This window comes from Petaurus breviceps, unplaced genomic scaffold, assembly GCF_028583685.1.
Source record: "Petaurus breviceps papuanus isolate PSGF00001 unplaced genomic scaffold, PetGlider_PUasm1.0 91133, whole genome shotgun sequence".
Lineage (NCBI taxonomy): Eukaryota > Metazoa > Chordata > Mammalia > Diprotodontia > Petauridae > Petaurus > Petaurus breviceps.
The window spans coordinates 97,293,867-97,306,089 of record NW_027187419.1 but is presented as its reverse complement, the minus strand read 5'-3'; the positions used below and the strand labels follow the sequence as shown (position 1 = coordinate 97,306,089).

At 37.5% G+C, this 12,223-nt stretch overlaps 1 protein-coding gene across 1 annotated transcript in view; it reads left to right on the top strand.

Annotated features, from left to right (window-relative positions):
- ABCB11 (ATP binding cassette subfamily B member 11) overlaps positions 1-12,223 on the top strand; it is a 100,368-nt gene that overhangs the window by 21,272 nt on the left and 66,873 nt on the right. Inside the window, exons 6-8 of the mRNA XM_069080192.1 lie at positions 188-312; positions 5,483-5,657; positions 11,239-11,352. Coding sequence (XP_068936293.1) covers positions 188-312; positions 5,483-5,657; positions 11,239-11,352 — 414 coding nt within the window. The remainder of the gene's footprint in view (positions 1-187; positions 313-5,482; positions 5,658-11,238; positions 11,353-12,223) is intronic.

Sequence of the window (12,223 nt, the reverse complement as noted above, 5' to 3'; positions counted from 1 at the left end):
TGACTTGCCCAGGGTCACATAGCTAGTAGTAGTTCTCCCTGATTTCAAGTAGGTTGCTCTATCCACGGCACCATCTAACTGCTTTATCATGCAGAAATTTATTTCAGTTTATTTAGTAAGAGAAGGCACCACGATGACAAATGAGCTAACTTTGTCTCGGGTTTTTCTCTCTTGCTTGTGCTTTCAGAGTGTGGCCAAATTCACTGGCAAAGAGTTGAAGGCATATGCCAAAGCCGGATCTGTAGCTGATGAAGTTCTCTCCTCAATTAGAACAGTGGCTGCTTTTGGTGGTGAAAAGAAAGAAGTAGAAAGGTTGGTTCTTTTGTATTTTTTTTATTATAAATGTCGTTTTTATTTTCAGCAGTCTCTATTGTCTTCCCCATTATCTTAACTGCTTCACCTTAGTCACTAGCATACTGATGATAATTATTCCAAAATATTCAACAGAAGACAAGAAAACACAACAGAGAATGCCTTCTGCGAACTGGTTCCAATCTATATTTTCAGTGTTATTTTACATTGTGCCTTTTCATCCACTCTGTATTCTAGACCATTGGAACCACTAATCACTTCTTTCCCCTGGAATTCAACATTCCATCTTGGGCCTCCACAAGACATTCTCCATGCTTGAAATTCACTCCTTCCTAATTTCCACCTTTCAGAATCCCCAAGGCTCCTTTACAATACCATCCCTAAAGAATTTCCTGGATCCCCACATTAATTTCCCCATTAGCCATGTTTAAAAATGTCCATCTCTTTCTATAATTTAGAAGGTGTGTTGTGTTTCATATTCATTCTTTTGGACTCTAGGTTCATCTTGTATTGATCAGAGTTCTAAAGTTATTCAAAGTTGTTTTTCTCTATAAATTGTTTTCATAGTATAAATTGTTTTCCTGGTTCTGATTTCTTTACTCTGCATCAGTTCATATGGGGCTTTCCAGAAACCTTTGAAATTGTTCTTTTTTTCATTTCTTATAGCATAATAATATCACATTGCATTAATATATCACAATTTTGTTTAATCAATTATCAATAAGAGGATATTGCCTCAGTTTCCAATATTTGACTATAATAAATGCTAGTAAGAATATTTTTGTACATATAAGTCCCTTTCTTCTTTCTATGATCCTTTGGGGTATAGACCTAATTATTGTATAGTTGGATATATATGTGCATTTTGGTAATTTTATTACCAAATAATGAGAGTTTCAAATTACTTTCCAGAAAAGCTAGATCCATTCACAGTTCAAACAGCCATGCATCAGTTTTCCCACAACACCTCTCACATTTGTCATTTTCCTGTTTTGTCATCCTTGCCTGTCTGGTGGGTGTCAGGCAAAACTTCAAAGTTTCTTTAAATTGCATTTCTCAAATTATTAGTTATTTAGAACATTTCTCCCCATATGGATTGCTTGATGGTTTGTTTGTTGATGGATTGTATTTTTTCTTTGGAAACTAACTGTTTCTAATCTTTTGAAAACCTTTCACATCATATTGAGGGAATGGCTTTTGATCTTAAAAATTTGAATCAGTTCCTTATATATCTGAGAAATAAGATATTTATAACAGAAACCTGTTGCAAAGATTTTCACCTCAGTTACCTGTTTTACTTCTAATTTTTACTGCAGTAGGTTTGTACAAGAGCTTTTAAAAATTTCATCTAATCAAAATGATCCATTTTAACTTGTGCGAAGCCACAAACTCTTCCATGAGCTAGAGAGGCAAAAGGTAATTTATTCCTTTCTTCTCTAATTTCTTTCTGATGTGACCGTCTATATCTTAGTCATGTATCCATTTGGAGCTTATCCCATCCATGGGAGGCATCGATCTAACCCTAATTTTTTTTTTTAAGCAATCAGGGTTAAGTAACTTGCTCAAGGTTACATGGCCAGTTATTTCTGGATGTGGTTCTGAGTATCTGAGCTCGGATTCGATCCCCCAGGTTATCCCGACACTGAGACAGGTGCTCTTACTCACTGAGCCACCTGGCCGCCCCAGATCTAACCCTAATTTTGATGAGACTGCTGTCCAGTTTTCTCAGGAGTCCTTCTCCAAGTAAGGGTCTTTGCATTTATTACTATTCATTTTCCTCTGTGTGTTGTATATCTGTTCAACTCATTGACTTCTTTTTATCCTAACCAGTACCAAATAGCAGTACCTTGCATTTAAGGGAAGGCACTTAATACTTGTTTGTTGACTTACAATGAATTACAAACTTATAGAATCTCAGAGTTGGAAAGGGTTTCAGAGGATAGCCTCTTCAACAAAAATCTCCTCTATAGCATTCACAACAAATGATCACTCAGACTATGCTGGAAGAGGTCTAGGGAGGAGGAACCCTCTTTATTCTTCCTTCCAGACTTTCTGCACGATGTCCCAGAAACTTCTTCACCCTGAAATCTCACTTGAGTGCCACGCTTCACCCAATGGAAGTATCCTCTGCCCCATGATCCCTTTTTCTTATTGGATGGTTCCTTCCAGAACCTCCATTTAAAGAAAGATGCCCAGGTCACCCACCATGTCTTCATTCTTCTCCAGGCTGTAGTCCTGACTCTTCTGGACTTTCTCTATAATCCTTCCCCTCCCTTTATCCTCCTTCCCCTCCTTCTGCCTTCCTCTTTTCAGTTTCCTTGCAAGCTCTGTGAGTACAGGAAATGTCTTTTTCTCTACTTGTATTTTGTATTCCTAGCATTTAGCACTGTTCCTGACACATAGTAAGTGTTTAATAAATTCTTGTTGACTTGAGGAACCCACTACCTCCCAGGGTACTTATGTTCTACATAACAAGAGCTCACAACTTCTAAACACTGCTCCTAGTTCTTCCCTTTATGACCAGGCAAAGCAAGTTGAAATAATTAAGATTTTCAAATACTTGAATATAGCTATCATTTATCCCTATTTTCTCTTCTCTAATCTAAACATACCTATTTCTTTCAACCAGTCCTTATAGGGCGAGATCTCCAGGCCCTTCACAATCTAAGTTCTTCCTACTGTGGCATTCAGAATAAAATTATTCCATTATTCATTATTTTGTATGGGGTCTGACCAGGAAAGAATGTAGCAGGACTATTACTTTCTGAGATTGAATTACCTTTCCAAGGCTGCCATTTCTCACTGTTCACTCATATTGATCTTGAAGTCCATTAAAATCCCTAGATCTTTTTAGATGAACTGTGAAGTACAAGTTCTCTATCTTAATGTTTCTAAAATGGATTTTTAAACCCAAGTTTAAGACTTTACATTTATCTCTATTATATTTCATTTTATTTGGTCTAGCTCGGTGGTACCAAACTCAAATAGAAATCTGGTTCACCGCACCAGGGAGGATTGTGGGCTGCAGGAAGTCCACAGGCTTCATGTGTGACACCTCTCTTCTAGCTTATCAAGATCTATTGAATTCTTGTCCTCATGTATGAGCTATCCCCAAAGCTTTGCTTCTGCTATAATATTGATAAACACACCATCTCTACCTTTATACAAATTATTGACAAGGGCCATGCAGAAGTTCAAAGAGTCCACCACAGGAAATGTCATTCCAAGTTCTCAATGAGCTATTAATAACTATTCTTTGGGTTCAGTCATTCATACAGTTCTGAATCCATCCAACTGCATTTTTGTCTCTACCACATCAATTTATCCTTTTCATAAGAATGGCATGAGAGAGATGTCAGATGCTTTGCCAAAATCCAGGGAGATGCATCTATAAAATTTACAGGATCTACAAGTCCAGTAATCATTTTAAAAAAATGAAGCCTGCCTTACTTATTTTTGATATAGCCATATTGACTCATTGAAAGCTTTTCCTAGATGTTCAAAAGGCATTCCTTTAATAATATGTTGTATAATTTTGCTAGGAGTTGATGTCAAATTCACTGATCTATATAGATTCAGCTTTTATTTCCTTTTAATGAAAATAAGGACATTGGTTCTTCCTCAATCCTGAATTCAATGACCTAAATAGTTCATTTAAGCACCATAAAGATTCAGTTGTCTTTTAATAATGTGCGTTTAAAAAAATGTTTTTAAAAAGAAATATAGATTCGGATTTGCTATGTCCCTCAGACTCTGGTGGCTATCCATATTAGACAAATGTGCTGCATAATATTAATTCTCCATTTGCTGCTTTTAAGAAAACAGTTGTACTTCCATGGTATCTATATTTTATACTAGGATGCCATTGGCATTTTGAGTTTTTGACATGATCTTTATTTTAGCAGGCAAAACTCCGCATAAGTATACTGAATATTGTAACTCGAAAGATTAATTCTTCTTATAAACAATGAAAATAAATGACTGTGACCCAACAAAGAATAAGTTATACCTTCATAAAAGTACCACCAACTTGATGGAAACATTTTTTTTGTCTTTCACAGAGTGCAGTGGGATCACACTACTTACTCTAGGCCACTATTGAATACACCAACTCAATAAGAGAATAGGGTTCAGAGGGCCTCAAGAAGTCCCCCTGCTTCTTCTGATAGGCAATGATAGGCAATATGTTATAGTGGAAGCACTACAAAATTTGGAGGCAATGGACATGGTTCAAAATCTGGCTTTGCCACTTACAACCTCTGTGACCTTGGGTAAATCACTTAGCTATTCTGGAACTCTGTTTCTTTCTTCATAAAGGTTAGATCAGGTAATCTTTGAGAGCCTTTCCAGACTCAAAGCTATAGTCCTAATATTTTAAGATGTTGAACTGCACACCATCAGCAGTCTGTCAGAATCAATATTTATAGAACTATGAAATATTAGATTTGCAAGATCCTCCCAAGGCCATATAGTTTAGACCTTACCTCAAGTACAAATCTTCCTCTGAATTTGCCTTATCATTGATAGCTGTTATTTTATTGTTAATAACAAATAGAAGCCATAATATTTTTATGTCATATTGTCCAGCAAATAAGCTGAGTACCTAAAATGGGATCTCTTTGGGGATTAAAAAAAAGTACATAGGAATACACTAAAAAATATTATCAGTTATAAACTGTGCTTTGATTTTATACAAACCATATTTGAGTAGGGAGGGGAGAGGTATGTTATCCAAAGTAGAAGATTTTTTTTTCTTTTTGGAGGGCAATTGGGGTTAAGTGACTTGCCCAAGGTCACATGGCTAGTTTTTGTGTTAAGTGTCTGAGGTCAAATTTGAACTCAGGTCCTCCTGACTCCAGGGCCGGTGCTCTATTCACTGTGCCACCTAGCTGCCCCCAAAGTAGAAGACTCTTGAAACTTAAGCTCAGTAGGTTTATTTTCTTTTTAATTCTCAAGTTTATTAAAAATAGAACATGTGGAAAAGTAGCCACAGAGTGCCTCAGGGTGGATGGTTAAAATTAAAATTCACAAATCCAGAAACAGCATGATGCAGTGACTATTTTGGGGTGTGAGAGGTATGTTACATGACATTGGTATAGGAAATAATTTTTCAACCACATATTCCTCATAATTGTGACACAAGTCCCTTTTCTTTGTTCTTCTTTCACAGGTATGAGAAAAATCTTGTGTATGCCCAGCGTTGGGGGACCCTAAAGGGAATGATAATGGGATTATTTACTGGATATATGTGGTGTATCATTTTCATGAGTTATTCATTAGCTTTCTGGTATGGCTCAAAACTTGTCCTGGAAGAAAGCGAATATACACCAGGAATTCTTCTACAGGTACTTTTGAGTCTAGTGACATTTCATTTTATTTTGGGCTAGATTCTCAGGAAAGTCTGCTGTTTATTCCCTTAGTTTCCAAGCAAGGAAAGCATCACTGATTTGATAGTGTTTAATTTTGTGCTTCTGCAGAGCCAATATATGCCTCTGCATTTTATGGGGAATGATCTTGAATTGATTGGATCAAAGTTTAATGATTTGTAATTAGCTAGAGTTTTTATAGCTATAAAACAATGGTTGTTTGAGTGCAGCCCAGGAGATAATATACCATGAAAATGAAAAGCCAGCCATGCCCTCAGCTGAAAATTAGCTAGCTTGTATAGTTGAGCTGCATTATAGCATATACTAGTAGGCATAATTCTACAACATAATAGCATATTAAATATTGGGTCAATAATATCCTCAACTGATCAGGTAATATAAATATATATTATCGACCATTTGGGCCTTCTATAGGAAGTTTTATAGCTACTGCATTTCAGAATACACGTGAAGTTGCCCTTTCTGAAGTAGTAGCATCGGCGATTTTTTTCCAAAGATTACTAAGAGGTAGGGAGAGGTATAGTTGGGTATTGATCATTAAAATAATGAATCTCCCAAAGTGGTTGCACTATTCAAATTTGCAAGGCATGCTTCCACTATTCTGGGACCAATGAGCCTATTTTCCATAATTACATTCAAATAGTGAGAATTTGAATAAATGTAATGGAGACTGGGATTCACTATTTGCACTAATTTGCACTTATCTGTAGTTTTTTGTTAAGGACTTTATAGAGTCTAATCAAGTAAAATACCACGGTTACCTCCAAATACTCGGTGTGTATAGATTCTGAGAGAAAAAAAATCAGAATGCTCTGTACCAGAAGAATTAGTTGGAAAGAGAAGTGTAGGACTTACTGTTTTGCTATACTCACTGTCACAGAAAAGCAAACAGAATTTTAACTGATTTCATCATGTACCTGAATCCAAAGTTTCTGATATATATATATATATATATATATATTGTTTACAGTGATGAATACATAGTAGAAGGTTGGCTTCTCCACTTGAAGAGCGTGTGAATGAACCACTTATCCACTGATTCTTAAGCAATATAAGTAGCTCCCTCCACAACTGACCCCATTTGATATTCTGTCTAAGGACAAAACACGTATCTCCAGCATTACTGCTGTTTTCTGTAGGAGATCTCTCAATGTTGACCTATTCCCTCAATGTCTGATGTTCTAATTGCTAATTGTTAGCCTCTTATCAGCTTTTCCCACTTTCCTGTTACTACCTTTTAAGCACTTGTGATATTGCTCTGGGGGAGGGAGGAGAAGATAAGTATACTATGCTATAAGCAATGTTATCTAGCAGTAAATAGAGTACTGCACTTGAAGGCAGGAAGATCTGAGTTCAAATCCTGCCTCAGATACTTGTTAACTGTGTGGCCCTGGACAAATCACTTAACTTCCATCTGCCTATTATTATTCATAGCACCTACCTTACTAACTTAGTTTATGTGAAGATCAAATGAGATAATATAAGCTAAACCTTAAATCATTACATATTGATTATGATGGTTACAGACATCTCTAATTTTGTCCAAGTTGTGAGTGGACAATTATATTACATCAAAATAAATAAAAAGATTAGTTTAACTAATAAAAGATAATTTAGGGGCGGCCAGGTAGCACAGTGAGTAAGAGCACAGGCTCCAGTGTTGAGAAGACCTGGAGATCGAATCCCGGGCTCAGACACTTAGCACCCACCCAGAAACACCTGGCCGTGTAACGTTGAGCAAGTAACTTAACCCCAATTGCTTAGGGGTGGCCAGGTGGCTCAGTGAGTAAGAGCACCGGCTCCAGTGTTGGGATGACCTGGATCAAAATCTGGGCTCAGATACTCAGCACCACACCCAGAAATAATAACTGGCCGTGTAACCTTGAGCAAGTTACTTAACCCCGATTGCTTTTAAAAAAATAAAAAAAAAGATAATTTAACTAATAAAAGATGATAATTTAACTAATAAAAGATAGTTAACTTCTAGCAAAGATAATTTTAAAAGCTCTATGATATTCACAATCATTATTAAAGGCTCATCAATTTAGAGCTGGAAGAGATGTTTGATGTCATCTAATTTAACCCTCCTCATTTTACTAATGAGGAAATTGAAACCCAAGATGTGTGATGACTTGCCCAATGGCACACATCTAGTCCTTGGGAACCCATGTCCCATGATTCTGAATCTAATGCTTTTCCCACAATGCCATGACTGTTGCTTTTAAATATCAAATCAAGTGTTTTTTTTGGGGGGGGGGGGGGGGGGGTGTTGCTGGATTGAAGGAAAAGGCAACTGAGTAAAATAGGCTAGGGATCTCCAAATCTCCGAAGATGCCTGTACCTGTGACTTGGAGGAGCCAATCTCTTCACTTGCACCAGAAGCGTAGATCCAAACACAGTGTTTTCTTGATTTTAGGGTCACAAACTCTCCTTTCTCTTCCTTTTGTTTATCTGAAGCCCCCATCTTCTTTCCCATCCAATTCCCTTTTCCTTGGTTTAGATTAAGCAGATTCCAAGCTTTGCCATCCCTGCTTTTCTTTAAGTGTCTCAGGAATGCTGACTTCTTAACTCAAATGAATCTCTAACTGGTGGAATTGAAAGTAGGAAGGGAGAGGAAGTAGAGGCTTTAGAAAATAAATGAAAAACTTCATCTCTGGAGGAAGGGGAATCTGCTTGAAAGTAGTTTGTATTTGTTAATGTGTCTGATTAGCTTTTAGCTAATTTTAAGCTAATTTTTTTTTTAGCTTTTCGCTTTTCCCTTTTTTAGCTCTTTTAGCTCTTCTCTTCTGGTTATCTCCTCTTAACTGTCACTTAGGAGCCCAGTGTCCTGATGTTGCCTTGAGGAGGCTGATCAAGGTCCCTCCACTACAGTATTCCATTCAGTTCTGATTTTCTCAAAGTGTCTCATGCTCCAAAAACACTTCTCACTCTATTTCCCCTAGCCTCACCTCACATCAATCCTCAATAAAAACTCACATTCCTTTGGTGTAGATTACAGCAGTTGGGAAGCATTTTTAAGAAATATGTCATGAGGGGTGGCTAGTGAGTAAAGCGCTGGCCCCCGCCCTGGAGTCAGGAGGTCCTGAGTTTGGTTCCAGCCTCAGACACTTAACACCCACACAAAAAAACTAGCCGTGTAACCTTGGGAAGGTCACTTAACCCCAAAAGGCAAAAAACAAAAGCAAAAAAAGAAATATGTCATAGTTAGGGATAGTGGCAAATACCTGTAATCTCTGGTATTGGGGAAGTGGAACTGGTGGACTCTTTGAGCTCCTCCAAGCTGCAATGGGGCAAGTCTTAACTAGCTAAGTCGGGCACTGACTTAATGAGCTCTGGAGAATGAGCCAGGCTGCCTCTAAGGAGGGTCAAACCTAGCCAGATCATTAACGGAGTGGATCAGATATCTGGGAGCTGATCATTGGACTTCTATGAGGTCATTGCACTTCTAGCCTGAATGAGATAGGAAGATCTAGCCTCAAAAAATCAGTCCATTTAAACCCCTAGGCCTTTTCCATAGACATGGTTGCTTAGCCATGATATCCTGACTCTGCATTTATAAATTTTATTTTTTAAACCCAAGCTTAGAACTTAACATTTATCTGTACCTTATTCAAATGAGACCATCAGTCTAGAGTGCTGAGAGCTTTCTCACACAAGACTCTTACATACAATATGTTAGCTCTTTTTATAATATTAATGTCATATGTAAACCTGCAAGGATGTGCCTCCATCTCAGTCACTGATGGGAATATTGAACAGTAAACCCCCAAGGACAGGTTTCTGGGTCACTCCACTAGAGATTTCCCTCTAAGTTGGCATTGACCAACTAATGGTCCTCTGGCTCTAATCATTAAGCCAGTTTCAAATCCATTTAAAAGTAAAACCATATAGGTTATATCTCTCTTTATTCTCAAACATAGTGCTAAAGTCTGTCACAAAATTTGAAATCTGAGTACGTATCTTTATATAATCTATGCATATATATGTGTGTGTATCGATATTTCAATATCATTTCCTAGATCTACCACTCTAGCTGCCTTGTCAAAAATTTTAAAAAAAAGAGAGATTTTATTAATTTTATAGGACTTACTCTTGGTAAAGCCATGCTGGCTTTTAGTAACCATGCATCCAATACTCAAATAAGCCTGTGATCTTACTGATATGAGTATTCCTTCTGGCGATATAGATTGGACCTCATCCATGGCTTCCCTATCTGTATTACTCTTATCTAAATAATCTAAATAAATCCAACAGTGGAGGTACCCAGTGTCCTGAGGACAGCCATCGTGTTCTCTTGACATTGTAAAAATACCAAAAGAACCCACTGCCCTTGAAGGGCAATTAAAAAAAAAATCCTAGTCCTATTCTCAGACAATATCTTTCCAGCCAACTGCTCACTTTATATAAATTCCTTTCCCATCTAACTTCCTTTCCCTACCTTACCTGCCTCCCACCCCTACCACCCATCAAGACCTTCAGTTATTTCCCTCTTTTCCCCCCTGCTTAGTAATGCTTACTAAGTTCCTTGTGGAGATATCATTTGTACAAACATGAATCACCAGAATTCTTGGATTTCTAATGTCACTTACCCCCTGGTAATACCTGACTATGTAGCCAGGACTACCTTTATGCTAAAACTAATGAAAAAGAAAGGGGCTGAGAAAGCCTGAGTTGGAACTGAAGTCATAAATTAGCCACTATCCCCATGTCTGGGCAGTTTCCTTAATTTAGTCAAAACATGCTGAGTTCTCTCTTATCTTTGAAAAAAAAAAATGCTTACCTTGAATTTGCCACCCTCTCAAGCTGTCATCATATATCTCTCCCTCCCTTCACACTTAATTGTTTAGAAAGAATAGTTTATACTGATTTTTCCTCCTACCACTCTATCTGTTCATAACTTGGACCTTGGAAATCTGGCTTCTGACTATTGAAATTCTCCATTAAAAGTCATTAAAGCTCTTAATTGGCAAATCCACTGATTTTCCTCAGTATTTATCCTTGAATTCTCTGACACTTACAAATTACAGACCATCCACTCCTAGATAATCTCTCTTCCCTTTGCTTTCTGGTTCTTCTCCTGCCTATTTGACTGTTCCTTCTTTGTTTCCCTCCATGGCTCATCATCTTTTCCCCATCTCTAAGTATGGCTTTGGTTCAAGGTTCTTTCCTCATCCCCCTTCTCTCCTCTCTGTAGTATCTTCCCTGGTGATTTCATTTGCTCCCATGGGTTCAATGATCACCATTAGGCAAGAGGCTGCTATGCTCCCTACATTCAGTCTTTCCTCTCCAATTGCTTTTTGAACATCTCTCTACCTACTGGCACTTTAAACACTGGAAATTAAAAGGAAGAATAGGACATGCTCTTCTAGTTTCCTAGAAGCTAGCATGCATCTTTCAGACTGCCAGGGCTGTGTATCACCAGCAGTCTTATAATCTTTAGTAACTGTTAGAATGATCTTAAGGATTTTTCAAAACTGTGAAAAGCCCAAGTTTATATAAATTGATGGATAATTATTGTAATATGTCTTTCACATTTCAGGTTTTCTTTGGTGTCTTGGTAGGAGCTTTAAACCTTGGTCAGGCATCACCTTGTCTGGAAATTTTTGCCACAGGGAGAGCTGCGGCTGCTAGTATCTTTGATGTAATAGACCGGGTATGTATTAACCAACTTACAGTCCATTCAATTGTCTTAAAACAAATACAGCAGTAACCAATATTTATACAACCCTTTTAACGTTGGCAAAAAAGCTTTATATGTTATCTCATTTGATCCTGTAGGAGAAACCATCATTCCCATTTTACAGTTAGAGAGACTGAGGCCAGAAGAGGCTATGTGACTTATTTATACTTATATAGCTAGTGTCAGTCAATCAAAAAGCATTTATTAAATATCTGCTATGTGTGAGGCACTATTTTCTGGGTATATGAAGAAAATAAAAATGAAAACAACAAAATAATCCCAGCTTTCAGAATACATGGTCTAATGGGGGAGATGACGTGAAAACAACTACGTACAAACAAGATTATATACAGGATAAATTAGATATAATCAATGGAGGGAAGGCACTAGCATTAAGGGGAACTGGGAAATGCTTCTTATAGGGATGAGATTTTAACTGGGACTTAAAGGAAGCTTAGAACCTAGTACAGTTTGGGACATATTGAATTTAAGATGTCTATGACACATCCATCTTGATATATCCAATAGACAGCTGAAGACCAAGACTGGAAGTCATGAAGTACGTTAGGGGTGAATAAGGAGATCCAGGAATCATCTGCATAGAGCTGATAATTGAATCTATGGGAGGTGATGAGAACACTAATTGAAATAACATATAAGAAAAACAGAAGCATGCCTGGGACAGTGTTGGGAAATGTTTTCTATTAGTGGGAGTGTACTAGGTGAAGACCCAGCAAAGGTTAGGAAGTGTTCAGACAGGCCAGAACAAGACAAAACTATCAAGGTAAAAAGGATAATCAACAGCATCAAAGGCTGCAGAGAGAGCAAGATGGATAAGGATTGA